The following is a 23586-nucleotide window of genomic DNA, read 5'->3' as shown; positions in this document are numbered from 1 at the left end:
ACGGATTCATTCAGAAACTAAACACCGCTGTGTTGCTCAGAGACAAACAATAATTCTGTTGTGGCTTTATTATAGGTAATATTTTTGTTGACAAAACTGAGCAAAAACAGACAATATTGTGTTTAAAATATAACACAGTATCAACTTCTTATTTACTGAACTGTTGAATAAAATCACATTTGCACTCGTGCTATTCTGGACAAACGTGTGACTGGACTCGCTACATGATATCGGTATCATGTGATATAAATGAGACAAAAACTGTCTCAAACTTTTGCCCCAATATCTTGAATTTTATGGCATAACTGCATTTATGGAGTTGTTGCCCTGCATCATATTTGTCAACAGCCATCTGTATGAAATGTAAGATTATGTACAGGTCTGGAGGCGGGGGCAGTGCGTTAACTGCGTTAAAATATTTTAATTGTGTTATTTTTTTCATAACTAATAAATTAAGTTAATGCGTTAAACTGACAGCCCTAATTTTTGGGGGTTAACTAAAACTAACTAACTAAATAACTAACTAACTAACAAGTACACAAACAAACAAACAAACAAGCAAACAAACCGTTTGTGTATGCTTCAGTACAATTTAGCCCATTAATTTTTATAATAAAATAATATACATTATATGCTGTAAAACCTTGTGCAGAAATGTGCTACAATGTGGGATTTTGCAATTGCTGGATTTTCATAAGTCCTTGCATTTCATTATTTTAGGTGGTGCATTTGGGGACTTATCTGGATAAGTAGTTTTCTGTTTGGTGCATTATGTTCTTGATTCCCTTATGGAATCTTGGGCCTTATAGATTTTCTTTTTATAATGGCTTTTCTATTGATTATTAAAAGAGTAAGAGGTTCAAACTAATAACAGTACATAGCTGGAGAAACTGATAGACAACATTAAAGGGATAGTTTGTTCAAAAACGACAAAAAATAGCACAGATCGCTTGATGGAGAGTGAAACTCTGAAGCGCTCAGTTAGTGTGTTCAGCGAATGAAAATATATCTGTGCTAAACTTATACTTAGCCTCCAACTCACACACTGGCGAGTAAAATCGGAGAATTTATTAGCCATTGGCTAATATTAGACATCATTTAGTCACACAGAGTGAAGATTTAGTCACATATGCAAGTGATTTACTCGCAATGTAGAGGGTTGTAATATATATATCATATTTATTTGTTTACTTTTGTTGTTTGTTTCTAATAGCACAACTTGTGGTTGCCTGAACCACAGTGGGTTTGCTGAGGGACCGATGCAGAAGGTTTTATTAAGTTATGTTCTCTTCACTTGATGAGCTGTGTTAAAGTCAGTTATAAATTATGCATGGGATGCATGTCTGTTATTTACTTATGATGATGCTCAGTTCTGATGGTGCATTTTAATGTGTTGTTGTTAATTGACTAATATGATGTGTGATTCTTGGTAGTGTGCCCACGTGCGGTGGGATATTAGATTACCAAATAATGAATGCTGACAATCTAACAAAACCTGTCAAGAATATTAACTCCCTGAAATAGAACAACTTAAAGAAAATATATTAAAAAAAAACAGCGTGTTCTAGCTCCCAAAGGAATGTCTCTTATGTACTGATTCATTTACTAAATCAGAAACATGACACACGCAGTGCAGTTCAGTGTAGCCTTTACTTAACACTTTAACTGTTACAGTATAATTAACTCTGAACATGCGTGATTTGATAATATTTTTTAATGTACTATTATTGCAGTGTTTGCAATTAAAACAATATTTACATACTTTTAAGTTTTTATAAACTTTATTGAAACTTTATAGTACACAAGCAACATTGGTGTTTCATGTTGTCTTTGACAGGTCACAATATATAAAATGTAAGCTGAACATGGTTCTTTAATGGATAATTCACAAACAAATCATTTGAATCAAATATTTTGTTCAGTTTGATTTTTTTGAATCTGTCCAGCACTGAACACTACACTTCTTCAATTAACTTTTACTGTGTTAACTTTTTTTCCCTGTACTTTATAAAATGTACTTCTAAACTCAATACAAAGTTACTTTACTTAGAATGAAGGAGAATGTCTTCAGTGCAAAGGAAACCAGAGAGACTGACCTTGCCATTTTAGCTCAGTGAAAGCACTTGCTATATGTATTCCTATCAAAGCATACATCACATAAAACCCTTCTTCTTCTCTGTCAAACCTCTACACAGATGGCCATAAACAGCACGCTGTTCATCGTGCCACTGCAAGAGTAAATCAGGTTGCACGGCATGACCTGCCCTGTGGCTCAGGAATATTTATCTTTCCCAAGACATTTGTGTTTCCCCAAAGTGCTGATGTACAATGCCCCTCACAGAATTCCAACTTTGCCCTTTCACTTAATGGATATAAACTGACAGAATCAGCAACATAGAACAGCGACAGAATTGATAAATCTATATTATTGTTATGGGGGACTGGTGTAATAACCCCTGGCTGAATAGGTCAGAATCACTCTTACTAAGACTAGTAAATCACAATTAGTGATAAACTGATCTATCAGTCAGACAGATTTGTCTGATCTTTGGCCATCTTGACATTATCAGAGATGATAACCATGTCTAGTTGACAGAAGTATTAGTTTAAATTTTTCTGTCATGACTACTCTCTGCAAAATGTGTGTGGTAATATACATGACAATGTTAATGTGTTTGGTCTTGGCGGAATAGATCTGCTGTGCTGCTGCTGCTGCAGAGCAAGTACCGAGACTTACTTCTGGCAGTACATCCACAGACATTCTGCTGTGATTATGTCAGAAATACTGCTGATGCACATGTAACATATATGAAATAACCCCCATATATAACATACAGAAAATCACCACGTAGCATCTATACAGGTGGAGCTGGGGAAGGTGGAGGGTTTCTGAAGTGCACTGCAACTGCTACAACAAGCACTAGCCAAGTGTTTGAATGTTGAGCAGCAACTCATTCGCTGCTGATGTGAAAAGACAACATGTTCTCACTCCCAACTCATCACATATTGACACTTGGTCAGGACACTTTGGCATCCCTTCTTGACGCTCAAGGTTCCCCTTTAGCGTCATTTTTCAACGTGCAGGGTCTTCCATTCTTTTCAGTTGTTTGTCTTAATTTAATGGTTTGCATGCATTTGTAAAAATAGAAATAATTTTATATAAATTTATGCTTTTATTGGAGCACCTAACCCCACCCTACCCTAAACCTACCCACTTCTGAACAATATAAAATGCATAACAGGCAAATATAATTATGGTCACAGCAGGTAATTATTGCAAAAACTGGACATAAAAAAGCAGTATAAAAGCATTACAAACAAGTTGTTTTGCATTCCAAGTATTCTGAAGCCATACGATATCTTTTAAAACATAAGGTTTTAATAGCTGAAAATGATCCCGCTCTCACGTCTCATTCAAAAAGATACTCCCGTAGCATGAAGCAATCATCACGAGACACACAAAAGCCAAGTATTTCACAACTAAGGCTGATGTAAGGCTTCTGGCGGCATTTTTTTTTTAATTTGCACACAAACTGCAGCACACAGGATGAGCTTTACAGTGGATGGAGACGGCAATCTATTCCTCTCACAAATCAGTCGTTTTGCCTTGGAATTGTAATACTTTTTGGATAAATTATGACCGTAGTTGTATCTGCCTGTTATGCCTTGTGTTTTATTAACAAATGGTAGGTTTAGGGGCAGGGGTTGGGTTACGTGCTCATAAATGTATAAATAGTGTAATATAAATAAAACGGTTGTGACTGTTTACATTGAAAAATCACACCCCAACATATATGGAATAACAGCAATATTATTACCCAATATATAATTTAATCATGACGATAAAATTCCCAATGTCTTTCATGTCGGCATACTGATGCCAAGGATTTCTTATTTAAAGCAATGGAGGATCCTGCATGCCGAAAAATGACACTAAAAGGGTACTCTGTACGTCAAAAAGTGACGCCAAAGGGTTCTGAACAAACATCAATATGTGATGAGTTGGGAGTGAGAATGTGTTGGAAAAAAAAACAATCAGCTGCACAATGTGATTAATGATGTGATTATATCAGAGGGAGTTAGAACCAGCCTGCGCCATCTATAGTTTCATGACAGAACTTTGTATTTATCAGCTACCTTGTTAGTGGAAAATAAATATTTTGTTTTAAATGACATGGATCTTCAATTATTTTAATGCTCTTTGAGGGCCACTTATAATGTTAGCATCCAAAGTGCACACACACAGCAGTCAACACACACCTGGAGCAGTGGGCAGCCATTTATGCTGCGGCGCCCAGGGAGCAGTTGGGGGTTCAGTGCCTTGCTCAAGGGCACCTAAGTCTATTGCTGACCGACACTCGAACCCACAACCTTAGGATTAGGAGTCAAACTATCTAACCATTAGGCCACGACTTCCCCCATTAAGCCACAACTTAAACAGACACTATTATGTTTGGTTAAGGTCATTGCATTGAAAAAGGATTACACATAAATTACACATAAAACATTATCCATTAAAAAAAAACAAAAACAAAAACATTTACAGAAAAGCATGACATTTACTTACTGTGATGTAGCTGTTGTCAGATTCAAAACAGTTGGCTTCTTCCTGATTCGACTAAAGTTTCTTTGCAAAGTTTCCATTGCACTGTGCCTTGTCTACAAATCTGCAGTCAGTTGCTCCAGACAAACATATAATCCTATGCTGTACAGACTCTATAGCATCTCATCAAAGGGAATTTTCTTTTCCTGTTCCAATTGTCATGTTATTGGGAGTAGCTGAAGTGCATGGTGTACATCATTGTGACTTATTTGTTTAATTTTTATTGAGTCGTTCCAATTGTCGTGTTGTTGTGAGTTGGTGTATCGGGCCGGCAGGAATTGTTGGTGGGGGGAGTGCATGTACAGTTCTCTCTCCACCTTCAATACCATGACTTAGGTGCCCTTGAGCAAGGCATCGAACCCCCAACTGCTCCCCGGGCGCCGCAGCATAAAAATGGCTGCCCACTGCTCCGGGTGTGTGTTCACAGTGTGTGTGTGTTTCACTGCTCTGTGTGTGTGCACTTCGGATGGGTTAAATGCAGAGCACGAATTCTGAGTATGGGTCACCATACTTGGCTGAATGTCACGTCACTTTCACTTTCACTTTCACTTTCTTGTCATGTTATTGGGAGTAGCTGAAGTGCTTGGTTATATATAACGTCTGTTCTTGCATACCTTCAGAGAAGGCGCAGATTCTCATTGGATTACCACCAGCATCTGCTCAGAACATTCATGTGGAGAATGGGATTATCTGTGACAATATGAAGGGATTACAGCGTGTTTGGCATGCTTGGTTTTATTCTCAGAGAACTGTAGGAAATATTTCTGCATATACCTTTTTTTTTCTACTGCTCAAATTAAGTAATTTAGCAGATTGGAAATTACCTTTGGTCCTTTGTGAAGTCCTTAGAAGAACTGCAAGTTTAATTGGTTTTCATGGGCAGGCAGAAAAGCTTCATGGGATAAGATGAAATGTAGCCAATTTCTGTCTGTCCTGTTGAAATTCTTATCCATGAAATGAAGAGCTGTGCTGGAATACAATGGAGGCGTTAGTGTTTGGGTGTGAGAGATGCAGATGGTCACTCGTCTCACTTTCTTTCTCTGTGCTTGTCTTGCTTTGCCACTGCTCATTATTTTATTAAATGTGTTTGGCTTGTAGAGTCTCATTCTTTGTTATGACAGGTTGTGCAACCTCTATCACTATGCAAACAGGTGCATTTATAAGATCTACGATTCAATGGCATTATATTTGTTACTGGAAAAATGCAATCAATGCATGCTTTTAGATACAGGATTTTACAGTACTTGTTCTAAATGGCACACAACAACTTAACGTTAATGCAAACTAAGTCAACAAATGAACAACTAGCCTATCAGTCAAAGTTGTTTTGTTTTGCTGCTATTCCCATGTATTACAACAATTCACATCAATTAAACTTTAAAATGTCATTAATTTTACTTTTAGTATACCTGAACTGTGAATTTGTCTGTACTGTTGTTACTGTACTGTACTGTTGTATATTTATTGCACTACTATAGGCTATATGTGCAGCACTTTAAACTATACGGGGTTAGAAAAGGTTCATCCATTACGTAAGAGACACCTACATTCAAAATGAATATACTCACTCTCTCAGATTTTTAGAACAATTTGGCATTCTCTCCTCTTCTCCTCCTACGCATTGTACTCTAAATACCTTCAGAGCTGCATGTGCTAGCAAAGAGTCTCTGATATTAATAGATTATAGCCCAGGGCCGTGCACAGACCTTTTGAGGGGCATGTGCTGAAACTGAAAAAGGGCACCCCCCTCCCTTTTTTTTATATCAAGATTATTTAGTAAGCCTGCATAAAAGGAAGAAATGGTCACATCTTCATGACAAATTCATTAACACATTCATTATCATAGTCTCAAAAGCTTTAGATTTATTCACGATTAATAACAACCATAATAATAATATTACATAATTAGATAATATAGATAAACAGGGTTTTAAGGGCTTCTTTAAACCTAATTACAACAGCAACCTTCTGTGAGCCATGTGCTTGAAGATGTTTATGACTTCACTGTGATCCACTTGGATGTCCCTCTCCCATATATATTCTCTTTTTTAGCTATTCTGTTTGGTTTTATAAGATAATTTGTATTATTTGGTTAACATGATTATGAATGACATTGAGAAGAGGGGAAGGTGAGCAATGAGTCAAGTATTTTTGACAAACTTTTTTGAAATATAATTTAAGTAATTATGTCCAACTCAATTCCAGATTATAAGAAACTATAACCATACCATTACTATAACATATCCAACATGTAACATCCGCCTACCTGGCAAAAATTTGATACTGTGGTGGACCAGGGATGTTGGTCTCTTGAAGGTTTCTTATTCACTACACTTTCCCTAAAATAAGCCAGCAATGAAAAAATAAATAAAAATAGTGTGAAAAGTACAGTTGGAGTGAAAAGCATTTCTGAAGGATCACGTGACACTGGAGTAATGATGCTGAAAATTCAGCTTTGATCACAAAAATAAATTACATTTTAAAATATATTCAAATAGAAAACAGTTTTTTAAAATTGTAAAAATATTACACAATATTACTGTTTTTGCTGTATTTTGGATCAAATAAATGAAGCCTTGGAATGAATCATGAATTACATTCTGCATGATAAAATATAAAGATTTCACAGTGATCTTCTGTAATTTTTTTTTTAGTTACTACTACTACATTACTGTAGTAAAACCATGTTTTACTACATTTTATACATGTGAGGACGAGCGGAGAGACCATAACATGATTAGCCTAAATGTTAATAAATTAAGTGTATCAGCAATCATAATTCAAAGAAGAAATTTCTTATATATGTTATCTAGATGACGAGGATCACTTGTCGCTTTGTGTAAGTTCCAGTACGAAACAGCGCGGGGGCGCACCTGTTATGATTTTCCGATGGTAAAAACAAAATATATGTTGTTGTATTACTTATCAATATATAGTTTTTGACCAGCGAATGTGTGCAAATGTGAATTTTGTTTTTTTTGTCCGTCATTAAAACGGCGACGGCGCCTCACATTACATTTTCATCTACAGGTTACAAACTAGTTTTTGTAGCTATATAGACGGAACGCTCAGTTGTTTTTCCTGTGGTAAAATGCATTTGGCCAAAATCGCATTTTATAAAAGATGAAATGCTACTGTATGCACAGGCTATTTAAGTGTTGGCTATGTATTGGTTATGACTAGATGGCAAATGCTAGCCCTCTCTCTCAGGCGACGTCCCACATGTCTCAGTCAGTGAGTCAGTCAGACATCAACTAAATAAAATATGAGCCTTTATAGACATAGTGTTTAGTAGTACTTATTCAAACAACAAGATATTTATTTACCCTTCGCAAAACTTTGTTCAGCTCAGTTGTTGTCTACTGTGCGGCTGCTTTGGAACTTCAGTTGATTCAATGAATATAGAGGGGGCAGAGTTATCAGTTTACTGACAGCTTGAGGATCGAATAAGATTTACACAAGCTCGTTTTAAGAACTTTCATTTGCTAAATATTTGTTAAACAGACAGACAGACGTAAAGGGTGACCAATAGCATTTTATCAAAAAAAAAAAAAAAAAAACACCAAAAAAAGGGCACTTCGGAGTGTAAGGGCAAAAAGGGCATGTGCTCTGCACAGGTTGAGCCCTACCTGTGCACGTGCCTATTATAGCCTATATTTCATAACAGTCCATGAAAACAGAGCAAGCTGACAATGGCCACTGTAACGATTTGACAGTAAAAAATAGACTGAATATAGGGTCAGTAAGTACACACAAGATTGTTGTTCCATGCCAATATGTTTACCAGTCAGGGAAAGCATTAAGTAACAAAATTAATAAATTACATTGTAGTTATAATACTAATAGGTAATCGGTATGTAATCATGTAGTCCATAAAAAAAAGAAAAAGAAAAAACTGCAGACTGGTTATATTAACAAAATGTAGCTAATGTAGTGTAATTTTGAGTAACTGTAACTGGTTGTTACTTAATCCAAATTTAAATTTCCAAGTCCATGACTTCACCTAGAAAAACTCTCACCTTCATGATGGCTGAAAAGCAACCCAGCATCCCTGAATTCTCCCTCAGATATAACAGATATGTGTTGGGATTCAGTTGTTAAACTCTGCAGTGGTCAAAGATATACTGTAGGTCTATCTAACATTGTCACAGGATATCTGACTGCTTCAGGCCTGCTCTCTCACTCACCAAGGTACCAAAGTAGGCTAAAGTTCTAATAGATTTTTTTTTTTTTTTTTATATATTATTTAGGTCAGTGTACTGTGGCACAGATTCCACTCTGCCGATGTGCAGTACCTTCACGGGAGATTCTCTCTGCTGGGTTCAAGGTTGAGCTAGTTTCCATCACTAATCTGTACTTTGCTTTATGATCCAGTTGTCCATCCCTCGCAGAAGCTTGAGTAATGCACTATTATTATTGTGCACATTAGTGATAGTAACATGAACAAACCCCTAACTTTAAATGGGACAATTCACCCCTCAAAAATAATTTTGGCATCATTTACTCACCCTCAATTTGTTCCAGACACTCCCAAAACAGCTGAATTTCTTTACTTTGATATATATATAACCAAAGATACCCTTAACATCCCCCAAACTTCTCCCAAAGGAGAAAACTCTTACAACAGACTTTTTCGTTCAGTACTCTGATCTGTGTATTTATTTCCATAGTGCTCATTACCATTATTAATTTAATATTTAACTGACACCTTTATGCAAATAATTGATCATAAGGTGTTGTGTGTGAGATAAAATTGCAGTCCACTTTACTTATTCTATTTAGGGACAGTCTAGTTAGCCTTATATCTTGAATTTTGGGGAAAATTTTTGCCTCATGCCCCCATTATTATTATTTTTTGACCCTGGTTTGTAAAGAACTACATAAAGCTTAAGGCCTGAAAACCGACTGAGTCAGCAAGTCATTCCATTGGTTTAAATGACCCCTGTATGGATATGTCAGATTCATTTAATGATCACTAGTTGCCAAGACTCAGTGGGGGCCTTTTCAGACAGATCAATTTTTAAAAAGTTAAAGTTCAGCATGCTCTCTTGTCCCGTGAGCCTTGATTCGTGAAAGAGTGATTTAGAACATGGAGATCCAAGGATACTGGACCCATATATACAGTTTAGTTTCTAATAGCTTTATTTTTAATAATAATAACAGCTGAGCATAGCTTTTACCTATCAGCTGACCAAGCTAGCTATCAGTCTACTGCCTGCTGTTTTCCCATTGTACAGATTTGGGTTTATGGAGTTTATGAGTGTGTGTGATCTGTTATGGAGAGACTAAACTCCAGGGTCTCAGTGCTGGCATGATTTCTTGGTAAATGAAGATGATGATATATGGGAGAAATCCTTCTCATTCATTAGTTCATTTTCAAGCCAGCAAGCTTGTCCTCCCTAAAGTAATACAGAAGGGATTATGTGTGAGATGGAAAGGCTTGAAGGTGGAAAAAAGATTTGTTGAAAGAAAGTTTTATTGCTCAGAGGTTGCTGTTTTATTACTTAATAGAGTTCTTAGATATATTTCAATGACAAGGCCAGAAATCTCCAAGTGGGTGGACCTTGGTGAAATAAGGTGGGCCTCTATTCATTGTCTCCCTCACAAGCTACTTTGAAACTTGCAACTCGTCAAGTGGTTGCATTGTTATATTATTATCCAATTATATAAATTATTCAGAGCCATAGTTTTCTGGGAGTCTACTGACTACTAATACTGCCTAATTTTTTATAATTAGATCAGAGCCAGTCCTTCCTATACGCAAAATACGCAAGCTGCGTAGGGCCCCTCAAACACCAGGGGGCCCCCTTCCTCTCAAAGATGATTTAATTTTAGTTTCATTTTTGAATTTGGCCTGAATACATGAAAAGATGAATGCTAATTTCTTGTGGTGCGCTGTAGCCCTTTCTATGTAAAAATCAGTTAAATCATGTAATGTGAATGTTGTACATTCTTGCTCGAGACTAAAAAAAACGTTTTGAAAGCATACTGAGCCACGGAATAGACTGACTGTTTCTCAAGCGCTTTCCGAGAGCGCGATTTGAGACAGAGGGAAACACAGACAAATGCATTTAATTCATTCGTTTATAACCACTCATACCCCACTTCAATCAGAGTCTCATCTGCCATTCCCTTTAAGAGCCAGTTGCGCTCACGCCTTGGCGGAATTTGCAAGCGCAAAGAGAGAACGTGTTTCCAGAGATTAAACGGAGCTTCTTGTGCGCGAGCAAATAGGTAGCCTAATTCTGATACATGCAATGACTATCCATTATGACATGTAGGCATTTTTATATTTATTTAGCCTACACAATAATACTCTTTTAGATTGGAATCCTTTAATTTTTAATATTTGACATGTTTGTGTGCTGCTGTGCATCCTTATGTGTGTAATAAGCAGAGTGTACACGCACTGTGGACCAGCCTATAGGCCTACTAATGCGCTCTTTAAAATAAATAAAAAATAAAAAAACTACTGCACCATTGATTTTAGACCAGGCTTTTGTTGGTCAATGGTGTAGTCTATTTCAGTTGCCTCAAAATAGCAATGCGCTTGAATAAACCTCCTTTTTAGACCAGCACGCTCGTTTGTGATTGGTTTAGTCTATTTCAGTCAACATGGCGCAGGACCTGAAAATGACAACTGCATTGGACTGAAACTAGCAAAAAACACAGCATTGCACCAGGTGTATGATAGGGCCCACTGTTTTTCAAGCGCTTTCCACGAGCGCAGTTCATAACGGAGTGAAACACGGACAAATGTGTTTCACTCTGTTAAGTTTAAAGTTTAGTTTAAAGGTGCTGTATGTAAGATTCTGACTCTACTAAAGCATAAAAATACCATAATATGTTTGCAGATATTTAAGAAACATGCTAAGTTAGCATACTTTTTTATCTGAAAAACAATGCTACAGTCAGTTATTCTCCTTTGAAAATATGCGTTCCGGGCCAGAATGTCGATCTTTGTTTTGGTTTGTGAAACCTGCCCACTGCCAGTTTACCCAATTGTATTTCGGGACCCCCGGGTGGCCAGTTGGCCAGAAAACTCAGCAAATTTAATTTAATTCATAATCAAGTGCGCTTGTTTCTGTTTGTGTCACCAATCTGGCAACCTGCATGTGGGTCAAGTCTGAGGAGGAGGGGGCGGGTGGAAAAAAACCCCTCTCCAATATTTTAATTTTATTTTAAATTTGGACTGCAATACCTAGTTCAACCACTCGGTGTCAATCCTACATACAGCACCTTTAAGCTTAAAGTTTGTTAAGTTTAGATATTGGGTAGGATTAGGGATGTACGATATGGTCATGCAGAATATGTGCTTTATACACTAAGTACTAATAAACAGTCAATATCTTATTAATAGACATGCTAACAAGAAACTAGTTAATAGTGAGAATTGGTACCTGTACTAAAGTGTTACCAAATGAATATGACTTTCCACTGATACATGTGAAAGAAATGGCAGTTTAGGATGAACCAATGTGTTACTCGGGAGAGAGAAAGCTGCACGAGAGAGAGAGAGATGTTTAAGACAGACCTGTTCACTAGAAAGAATCAAACTTTCCAATGCTACATATGAATGAAAGAGGACCATTTAGAATGAACCTAAATCAGTAGAATAATTAGCCAGTGTGGTTATTTGCCGCCAATTGCAGCAATATTTGCGCTACACTGTTGGCAAAAACATTACTTGTTAATGGATTCTGCAAGCAGCTGAGCTATTCTTTAGGCTACTTATACTGTAGAAGTGTTTGAGTCACCACCAGACTATCAGCTTACACCTTTAAGGTTTAATTTCCTTTTAATTTCCATAATCATTTTACTCTGCAGAATTTTTACCCTCAGATCATAAAACTATGCTGTTACTATTTCGGGAAAAATAACTTTAAAAGTAAGAAAATTAATTAATGAATTATATGTGCAAATCAATAATGCCACAAGCTGCATTTATATAAATGGTCATTATGTATATTTGTGTAACACTTTACAAATAAAATAAAACACAACAGATATTATTGTTTTGCAGTTGCAGTTTAATTTCCAGTGGATCTCTTGTCTCTGTACTCTTGTATTTTGTGTTGATGGAGAAAGACCATAGTTCTTAGTTCCGTAGTTTATACACACACACACACACACACACACACACACACACACACACACATACACACAAACAAACAACAACAACAACAACAACAAAAATCTACTTAATAGCTGTTTGAAAACATGAAAATATTGTTCATCTTTACTTCTTTGATATGAGGAAGTGAGAAACAAACTTGCCCAGCTCTGCCTTTATGTTTTTTGTTTGTTTATTTTTTGCAACATTTTACCATTTATGAAAAATCTGTCATAGGAAATAAAATACAGAGACAAACATAAAATAATAGCTATAATAATAATAATAATAAAAACATCTTTCAGAAACATCTTTGTGATGCTCTCATACATACTCTCCGATATTACTTATTGTTACAGGGTACAGTATTTCGGGTATTTCGAATAGCATATCCCCTCACCCAGGCGACCCATTTAGGGTTGATCAAACCCCAGACTATCCCCTAGCAGCAGCTCACTGGTGTACCAAACAATAGTAGAAACATCTTTGTGATACAACACTAGGTCATTACAGGGTGTTTCAGGTTATTGACTATTGTACACCCTCACCCAGGTGACAAGACCAATTGTGTTTCTTTTTGTTTATTGTTTTTTGTACACCCTCACCCAGGTGACAAGACCAGGGTTGATGAGGCCTGTGACCTAGCAGCAATTCACCTTAGTGTGTGATTTGTAAGCAAATACTTGTTGACGTTTACATCACATAACCATCTCCATGGCTTTTCTGATGTAGCAAACTTGCACGGTAGGTACAAGTTTAGGTTTTACAGTTCCGGGTAGGGTTTAGAGTAAGTGGTTCATTATTTTTAAATAAGATTGTTTTTAAACTTGAGAGAATGATTCTTTTATCAGCTCCCACAAGTCATTTCATTTCCAAACTGCTGCGATACATACAAGAACCAACATAATAAAACGTTGTCAGATTTCACATTCATATTGGTAAAAACTGAATAGGCAAGAGTCACTTTGCAATGTTGCATGTTTTTCCAGTGAGCCTGGGTTGTGTCACGGTTATCTACTGTGTAGGAGCGAGGAACTCGGAGATGTAGGAGTAGCAGGAATAACAGTCTTTAATAAACATCCAAGGGTTACACAGGGTAGGCAGAACACACACGTAGCACCATCAGGAGACAAAAAATACCGGACAGGGAACACGGAACAGACGACACGGAACAGACGACACTATAAATACAGGGCTAAACGAGGGGAATAGACAAGATACACCTGAACCAAATGATCGTAATCAAACGAGGGAGAAACTAGGTCAAGGGGAGCACATGGGGAACAAAACACACACACAGACAGTCCATAATCCTGACATATCGCCCCCTCCTGGAAGGCGCATCCTTACACCGTAGATACACCAGAGGGATGGACAGAGGAGAACTCAGGAGGAGGTTCAGGTGGAGGAAGGACACCCAGAAGGAGGATGGCCAACAGAGCCCAGGGTGGAGACGATGGAGGGAGAAGCCAGGGAGGAGACAGGAGGAGCCAGGGTCGGACCAGACGGAGGGAGGAGCAAGGGAGGAGACAGGAGGAGCCAGGGTGGACCAGATGGAGGAAGGAGACAGGAGGAACTTGGATCAGGTGGAGCCAGGCGGGACCCAGGCCACAGCCATGAAGGCAACCCATGGTGGAGCCAACTGAGGGATGAGCTATGGTAGAGGAAGGGCTGACGACTCCAGGCAGGCAACCAATGGCACTGGAGCAGGTGGAGGAGGAGCCCGAGGCAGAGACAGAGGGCCGACGAGCCAGGGCGACGGGAGGGCCAAGGTGGAGCAGATGGCTCAGGCGACCAAGGTGGAGGTGGGGATTTGGAAGGCCGTGGTGGAGCCAGAGCAACAGAGGACCGAGGAGGAGCCGAATGGAAGGAGGAGCCTGACAGAGCCAGAGGGAAGGAGGAATGAGGCACAGCCAGAGGAGTGGAGTCCCAAGGCGACGGAAGGTCGATGACAGACCAAGGCGGAACCGGAGGGACATGGGAGCCCGGTGGAGGCAGTTAACTGCCAGGCCACAGCGTAGAGGAGGGAGATAGGAGCCATGGTGGAGCCACTTGGTCGACGGGCTGAGGCAGAGTCTTGGACTCAGAGGCTGGAGGTGGAGGCAAGGGATTCTCCATCCACGCAAATGAGGGAGACTGACAAAACTGCTGTGCTCCCACTGAACAGATCGTGGGATGAGGGTGAGCAGAGGGGCTGCCAGACGACAGCAGTGGAAGAGTCAGGTGAATTTATTTATGTCCGTATTTATGTATTTCACAATTGTGATGTATCAAATACTGTTTTTGACTCCAAACCCCTAGACTGTTTTTAGGTAAGCATGCAATATCAGCACTTTGATTTTATTAGCAATGTTTGAAACGGTGAACATGACATTAGACTTAACAACGAATGATATTTATACTGTGGTGGGTAGGGCTTTTTGTTATTTACTGTTGTGACAAATGTAAAAAATTAACAATGATGGATAACTTGTTATTAAGAGGTGTTTATTAGGCACAAAATGGAGCAGAGTTTAGTCGTTTATGCTTGCAGAGCAAAGTAACGATTTGCTGCAGTAATATAGAACTGACATTGACTTCATTGTTGTCTAGAAGAAACAGCTGAGCTATTAAACATATTTCATTTGTCATTATTCTCTCCTGTGTATTTTAGAAACTGTCTGTTAGTAATGTATTTTTTGTTAGCGAGTGTAGTGTGTTATAAACTGAAGAGAAAAAGCACATACACCCCACAGGGAAATGGAGAAGTGTGTCAGCTAATGGTGTATGAAGTATGGGACAGAGGGACACTATGACCTTCACTGTTCCTCAGCCTATGTAACAAAACTGAACAATAGAACCTTCTGGGCTGATTGCATAACCGCCAGCCCAACCATTCTAGTCCTCAGCCCTGGTCTATTAGCACCTACAGGTGTCATCTAGAAAGATACACAGAAAGTGAGATGCATATAGAAACCTGAAAAGATATCCCACTATAACATCTCCTTTAAAAGGAATTGTTCATCAATTTGTGAACAATTGTGCTACATCTCGGGCCATCCAAGATGAAGATAAGTTTGTTTCTTTAGAACAGATTTGGAGAAATTTAGCATTATATCACTTGTGCTACATCTACATTCATCTGGATACATTTGAAACTTTAAAACGCTCTCCGTCCACACTAACGTATTTCAAGTGTTTTCCAAAAGTTTGTCATTTACACTGAAACATCAGAAATCATTAAATTTGCTTAACTGCACATGTGTAAAGTTTTAATAAGACAGTACAGATGGAACAGGCATGATATGTTTTCATGTAATTCTTCTGACCGGATAATTTTTAGGAAAATAACTCACTGATGCATCCAGGTCGCACTCACTCACAAATGTCTGTCTGATCTAAAACGCAACTTCCCTCATGTTTTGCCGCAAACAGCACTCACAAGTCAATTTTCTGTCATCTTTGCAGGACTGTGAGTGAAATAGTGTGAAAGTGAATAGCACATAACAGGAACAATACTGGTATAAACAGAGATATTTATTGGTGCAATATGTGTCACATGACTAAACATGCATCGTTGTTTTCAAAAGCCTTAATTTTCACAGTCCCCACTACAATGCAAAAACAGTGTTTTCAAAATATCCACTTTGGAGATCATTTTCAAAAAGCTTAGTTTTTCCTTGACAAAAATGCTGTCTCAGTGTGGACAGAAGGCCAAAATTTACAAATACAAAACGTATTAGTGTAGACAAGGCCTTGCTCACAAATGCATCCTTTACAGTGAATAGGTGCTGTCAAAATGAGAGATCAAATTGTTGATGAAAAATACATAACTATCGTCTTGGTTATGTATGTAACCCTCGTTCCTTGAAGGAGGGACTGGAGAAATCACGTCAGATGACTGACACATTCTCGCTTAGATCGGATCTCGCTTAGAGAAACCAATCTACTTAGAGTGTAAACTACACGAGCCAATGCACATTGGCATGTGATTATTGCATCCAGCATGCTGCTCATTACAGCGTGTATATATGTATGCAGCCGGTGCAGCACATATTTAGGCTTCCGCTGAGGAGCCGAGCTGGTGACCTTGCCGCTCTGCGGTGGTACAGAAGCTGTGGTGACAGGACATGACATCTCCATTCCCTCCTTCAAGGAACGAAGGTTTCCGAGACGTTCCCTTTCAGTCGGTCACTCTCGACGTCACGTCGGATGCCCCATCCTTCCCGAAGGAGGTTTCGGAAGCACTTACACAAACGAACAACTGTTTAGGTGCATATGGAAGATTAGAGGTGATTGTAATCCTCTTGGACAATAGCAGGAAGTCTGCTGGGGAAACACGGGCTCTGAGACTATATTTTTGGATTTCACACATATGGGATCCACTTAGGTCTCTACATATGGTACCCAGCCCTCTACCGGTTCTCACTGATTCATCGAGTTAGGGCCTGGCGCCAGACGCTCTGCCATGTCTGGCTGCAGAGGGAATGGAGGAGCTTGACAGGGTCTACCACACGAAGCCAGGGCCTCTCAGTGCTTTTACCCATTTGAAGTGAGAACACAGGTGGATACTGGCTCCACACAAAGGCTATAGAATCTAGCGAGCATGTTGGGGGTCGCCCAGTTCTAAAAATATCTGTCAGCTAGGCGCCACGAGCCAGCTCCTAGGAGGATGCAACACTTCTAGTATGGTGAGCTAGCAAGCTGAGCGGGCAGGGCACACCCTTTGTCTGATAATCCAGGGTGATGGCATCCACTATCCAGTGGGCCATCCTCTGCTTAGAGATGGCATTCCCCTTCTGCTGGCCTCCGTGACAGACAAAGAACTGGTCTGAGATCCTGAAGCTGTGTCCTGTCTACGTGGCATCTCAATGCCTGAACGGGACAAAGCAAAGCCAGGGCTGGGTCTGCCTCCTCCGGGGGCAGCAATTGCAGGCTCACCCCCTGATCACTGAAGGTAGTATTCGGAACCTTGGGCAAATAGCCGAGCTGGGGCCTCGGGATTACCTGCGAGTCAGCCATTGCAAACTCTAGGCATGAATCATCAACCGAAAATGCGTGCAGGTCACCTATCCTCTTACTAGAGGCCAAAGCAAGCAGGAGCATAGTTTTAATTGACAGAAACTTCAGCTCGACTGTCTACAAAGGCTCAAATGGGCTGTGCTGTAGTGCTATGAGCACTAGAGACAGGTCCCAAGAGGGTATAGAAGGGGGCTGTGGAGGATTTAGCCTTCTTGCCTCCCTAAGGAACCTGATGATCAGCTCATGCTTCCCCACTGACTTCCCTTCCCCAGGGTCATGGTTGGCAGCAATCGCAGCCATGTAGACTTGAAGGGTGGATGGAGAAAGCCTTTGCTCCATCCCCTGCTGCAGAAAGAACAGCACGACTCTGATTGGACATTTCTGGGGGTCTTCTCGGTGAGAAGAACACCACTTGACAAAAAGAAGTATCTGCCAAGGTGGGGCTGTCACAAGGAGCATCAGTTCCGGGAGCCAAGTCCGAATGAGCCAGTAAGGCGCCATGAGCAGGACCTGCTCCTCATCCTCTCTGATTTTACACATTGTCTGTGCAAGAAGGCTCACTGTGGGAAAATCATATTTGCGAAGGCCCGTGGCCAGCTGTGTGCCAGTGCGTCCTTATTGAATGTTCCCTGGCAGTGAGAGGTTTCTGGAGAGGCAAACAGGTCTACCTGAGCAGCTCTGAAACGACTCCAAATCAGCTGGACCATCTGGGGATGGAGGCTTCATTTTCCCGGGAGCACAGCTCGTGACAGCTCGTCGGCTGCCCAGTTGTGCAGACCAGGAATGTGAATAGCACGTAGCGACCTCAGATGCTTCTGACTCCAGAGGAGGAGGTGGCAGGAAGTTGTGAATGTAGACCACCTTGTCGGTTGATGTATGCAATGCTCGCAGTGTTGTCCATGTGGACCAGTACGTGCTTGCCTCATAAGTGCCCTTTGAGACGGATCAAGGCAAGGCGCACTGCCAGCAACTGATGTGCCAGTGCAATTGGGGCCTGTCCAAACCCCTGATACTGCAAGCCCGTTGAAAGTGGCCCCCCAGCCGGTGGTAGAGGCATCCATGTGAACAACAGCATGCCTGGAGACATGCTTTAGGGGCACTCCTGCCTGGATAAATGCAAGGTCTGCCCACAGGGTGAAAGTTTGGTGGCAAGTGCCAAAAGGATACTGCTGGTACGCTCCTTGTAGAGGGCCCAGCACATTCCATTGGCAGCTCAACTGGTTGAGGAGTGCAAGAGGAATGATGGTCCCCCGAGGGTTGGTTCCCTGGAGGGTTTGCCATCACTGTTAACCCTCAGACCGCCCGTGATGCGATCTGCCTTAAGTAGCCCCCGCCTGACTGCCACCATGACGAGAACTAGAGTGAGGGAGAGGCAATGGAGCTCCACCCCTTTGAGGAAACGGAGCTTGGCCCACAACTCCGAGATGATCATCTTCCTGCAATGAGAACATGACTCATCCACAAATGCCACCTCACCATGCTAAATGCCCAGGTACGTGAGGCAGAGATCGTGACCATCACCCAGCACCAGGTAACGACCGCATTCTGAAACCCCTGGGAGATACGTTGTCTATAGCAAGATCAACATTGTCTTTACAAAGACGTAACGTCAAGTTTGCCACGCAACTTCGTCTTTAAAAAGACACACCCATAAATGCTCTTTTAGGGGAAGCGCACAGGGGAGATGGCCGCCTGCAACACAAACAGGGGGTAGTGCAGCCTGATGTGTGCAATCCACTCGACATGTGAAACCACCACTGCTGAAGCACCGTAACACGAAGAGCTCTCAAAGAGCACGCTGAACTCGTTCATTCTTCTTCTTTCAGTAGAGTAGTCAGGAGCAGAACAATGTGATCGCTCGGCTCCGAAGCGAAAAGCTGAATACGCGCTGCACCGGCTGCCTACTTATACTCACGCTGTGATCAGCAGCAACTGGATGCAATAATCACATGCCAATGTGCATTGGCTTGTTTAGTTTACACTCAAAGTAGATTGGTCTCTCTAAGCGAGATCCCAATTTGCGCTGTTTTGTGTATGAACTGGGTAGAGTATTTATATAAAGTGACCAACATTTGGTTTTCAACCACTGAAAATGGTTAATATACAACAAACTGAATATGGGGCCTCATTGAGGTCCCCATATCTCTGGGACTGAATGATAAAGGGCCTTGAAAATAATGATTGCAAAATAAAAGTTTATTAAGAACTAGAATCTAAAATGGTATTGCGGTTTCTTAAATACTTCTTGAGTTATAGCCACACAAACTTTGGCAAAAGAATACTTATGGCATTCAGACAGGTATGCAGTTGTTTTGTCAGAAGGAAATGAGATAGGACATTCCTCTTTAAAAGAAAACAATTATCATATTTTTGCAAAGTGACCCACATTTGTTTTTTGACCACTGAAAATGTGTACAATTTATCGTTTTACTCCTGGAGCCATATAGAAATTCCATTATCTCTGGAAGAGAAGTTTGTTAAAACCTAATATCTAAAATGACATTAAGATATCTTAAATACTTTTTGAGTTACAGGCCTGAAAAAAAAAAAAAAACTGGGGAAAAGTGAAAAGTGAAAAGTGCTCTTTCCCCATTTTTGAATGGTCATCATTGGCACATAATGCAACAAAGATTGCTAAATTCAACAGATTTTACATTTAGACCTACCAATCTCTGTGAAAAAGTAAAATTATCATTCTGCCATCTTTCTTAAGTCAATTTTACCCCCCTTTAATTTGGCTCTGAATCTCAGGTGAAAATTGCCATTTTGACCCCCCTCTAAAAAATAGTGGATTACTCTATTCATTCATGGCATTAAATATTTTGGCTTTCATCACTATGTTTATCTTTCTTTAGAATAAGTATTAGCAAAATCAAAATTTTGAGCCGGGGACCTCTGGTTGAGTTGACACAGAATTAACCTTATTATTATTATTATTATTATTATTATAATAATAATAATAATAATAATAAAATTTTGAGCCGGGGACCTGTTTTTGTTTTTGATAAGTATTTATATGTCTTTCTTATCTCCAGAACATTATTATTATGACATCATTAGTTCTTTTTTTTAGACATCCAGTAATGTTCAGCCATTAACCTGTTGCAAATGTGCCAGTCTGTTAATTAAGCATGCGTGAAATCAAAATGTTATATTCATTCAAATCTATTGGCCCGTTAAAAAAAAAAAAAAAAAAAAAAAAAAAAAAAAAATGTTGTAAATTGATTTCTGCTAAATGGTAATTTAAGCACAGAAATAGCATGATGCCAGATGCGTTCATCCCAATAATCATGCTGTCTTTACTCTCAAACTCTCTTCCCCTTTTGAGTCAAACTAGGCCGCCTTATAACTATGCACAATAATATCTAGGCACAGGAACAGCTTCTTCTTCTTATATATATATATATATATACATATATATATATATATATATATATATATATATATATATATATATATATATATATATATATGTGTGTGTATACTGAATATTTATAATAATAACGTGAGGATGATATTTAGTGTTGAATGGGGTCAGAGTCAGATTATTGACTTATTGAGTTATTGTGATCTGTTGTTCATAGGAACGTTGTCTCTAAGCTTCTGTCACAGCACCGCTCAGCGTTAATTCTGAGAATTAAATGGAATTAATTGTTGGATAATTAAAGGACAAGGTTTAATGAGAGTGATTTACTGACACCCTTTCATCTCCTGAAATCCTCGGTGGACTGGTGATCAAGCAGGAATAAGCAGCCAGACAATTTATGCCACTTTGTATGGAGTCAGAATTATCTCTGAATGAATTAATAGGTCTAGAGTGACAAAATATGAAACATAAATATATAATATATATAAACATATTTATCAGGTTAATGCATTTTAAAATCATCAGAAATATCTGTTGATATCTAATGTTTTGTTATCTTGCTTGTGTGCCTGTTAGAGACAGAATTACTGTATTTTCAGTTCTTCAGTATAGCACTTTCTCCTTTTTTTATTTTACCTTGTTTTTCTTAGTGGGCAGACAGAATAGGTATGTCAGAATGGAGAAACACAGCCTCTCTACATGTAAAGCTTCACTGTACCAATAAAGGACATATAAAATAAGGCTGAGAGGTATATAAACAGGTATTTTGGTTACAGATATATTTTCAAACAATATATATACGCAGAGACAATACTGATTATTTTAATATAGTTAAGTTTGGTTTGGTAAATGCATCTAAAAAATAGTGAAACATGCAACATGAAATTGCTTTACATTGAGCATTTCAAACTAACACATAAGCATATTAACAGACTTTACCCTGTCAGATGTCTCTGTTGACTAAGCAATGATTTGTCTTTTCTGAATCATTAAAATATTGGTGTCCAGGACACTGTGAGCCCGGAGACTGTAATGGCTGTTTAGATTATCTCAACATTTAACCCATTTCATAGAAAATACAGAGATCTATGCCTATATCATATAGCATATACATTTACAGACATATGATTTTTGGTCTAAATCACCCAGCCCTAATGTACAGGACTGCTGACATGTTATATATCACAGCTCTCACTGGATTTGGAAGGTATTGTGTTTATTAACTAATCATTGCTGTATTTTTACAGAATTTTTGTCAGTCATTTGTGCCATTATTGTATGCAGAGGAACCTGTCAATTCAGCATGCAGTATTTGAAGCAGTTCATTTCGCTAGAGTCATGAATTCATAAACAACTACTTTACACAGTGTGTAGAATATGTAGAGCTTGCAGATTCCTGTGAATGAATCATAGTGGCCTCCAGATATTGAACATATCAGAGTGACAACAGAAAATGGTTAAGAAGTAATTGTGGATGGGTGCCAGCAAAATTATTTGAAGGGTCTCTGTTCAGTCAGCATATAAATGTTATATCAGTTATTCATCTTTTATCATCTATTATATGGTGACACACATACGTTTGGTCACTTGGTCACTAGTGAACCAAAGATCAGATGTTGCTCTGAATATGTATTATCCCAAATAGACTGACTATCATAACATTTTTAAAATGTGGTTCCAAACTAATGATTGCTGAGAAAGTTCTGTTTAAATTATGACTGAGTGTTGAAAAAAGTATTTTGTATTGTCAAAAGCATGTTGAGAGCTGTAATTTTGTCTCCTCAAGGAAACAAATTCTGAATAGCAAATTGAAATTACAGTGTAGAAAAGTTTTCCTCATAATGAAAAAACTGTGATTCTGAAAAGAAAAGATTGGACTGCCCTGGGATACATTTATATTATTCTCTTTCTCTCTTTTTAGATGACTTGAGTCATGAAGCCTCTGGATCATTTTGGGATGCGGCCACATCACCCTCCTCAACCCATTTGTTTGGCGGCTTCCATATGACAGACAAGAATCCAGCTTCTGTAGTCCAATCAGATCCCACAGGCTCTTCAAAGGGTAGCAGGGAACAACCTGCATTTTCCTCTGTACTTACATTACTTGCCAGCACAGCCCAAAAGCCTCCCAAACTGTCATCAAAAGTTGTTGCACGTGGCAATGAAACACATCAATGGCCTTCTAATGGATCTTTGGAACGAGTGGAGCCATTTACTCTTCCATCGTCTGTGCTGGTCAGCAACCAATCCAATAACTCAGGTTTGTTCACAGAATGCAGCTTAACCTGCTATTTATATATCTTACAGTTAATTTAGATGTCATTGGGTTTGTACAGACTACCCTGTTGAAAAACAAACAAAAAAAAACTAACAAAAAACAAACAGCATATGCTGGTTAGGTATGTTTTGAAGCATGGCAGCTGGTTTGAGCTGGTTTAAGCTGATCCTTAGTTGGTCTTGAGCTGGTTATAAGGGTTCAACAGGGTAGTCAATCATGGGTCA

The 23586-nt window shown here is 39.2% G+C and overlaps 1 protein-coding gene across 2 annotated transcripts in view; it reads left to right on the top strand.

Moving 5' to 3' along the window:
* Positions 1–23586, top strand: part of kiaa1549lb (KIAA1549-like b) — an 87531-nt gene that overhangs the window by 2937 nt on the left and 61008 nt on the right. For both annotated transcript variants that reach the window (XM_042755675.1, XM_042755676.1), the window contains exon 2: positions 23006–23344. In XM_042755675.1, coding sequence (XP_042611609.1) covers positions 23006–23344 — 339 coding nt within the window. The remainder of the gene's footprint in view (positions 1–23005; positions 23345–23586) is intronic.

This window comes from Cyprinus carpio, unplaced genomic scaffold, assembly GCF_018340385.1.
Source record: "Cyprinus carpio isolate SPL01 unplaced genomic scaffold, ASM1834038v1 S000006741, whole genome shotgun sequence".
NCBI lineage: Eukaryota > Metazoa > Chordata > Actinopteri > Cypriniformes > Cyprinidae > Cyprinus > Cyprinus carpio.
The sequence above is the reverse complement of the archived record's forward strand: the minus strand, read 5'-3'. Positions and strand labels throughout refer to the sequence as shown.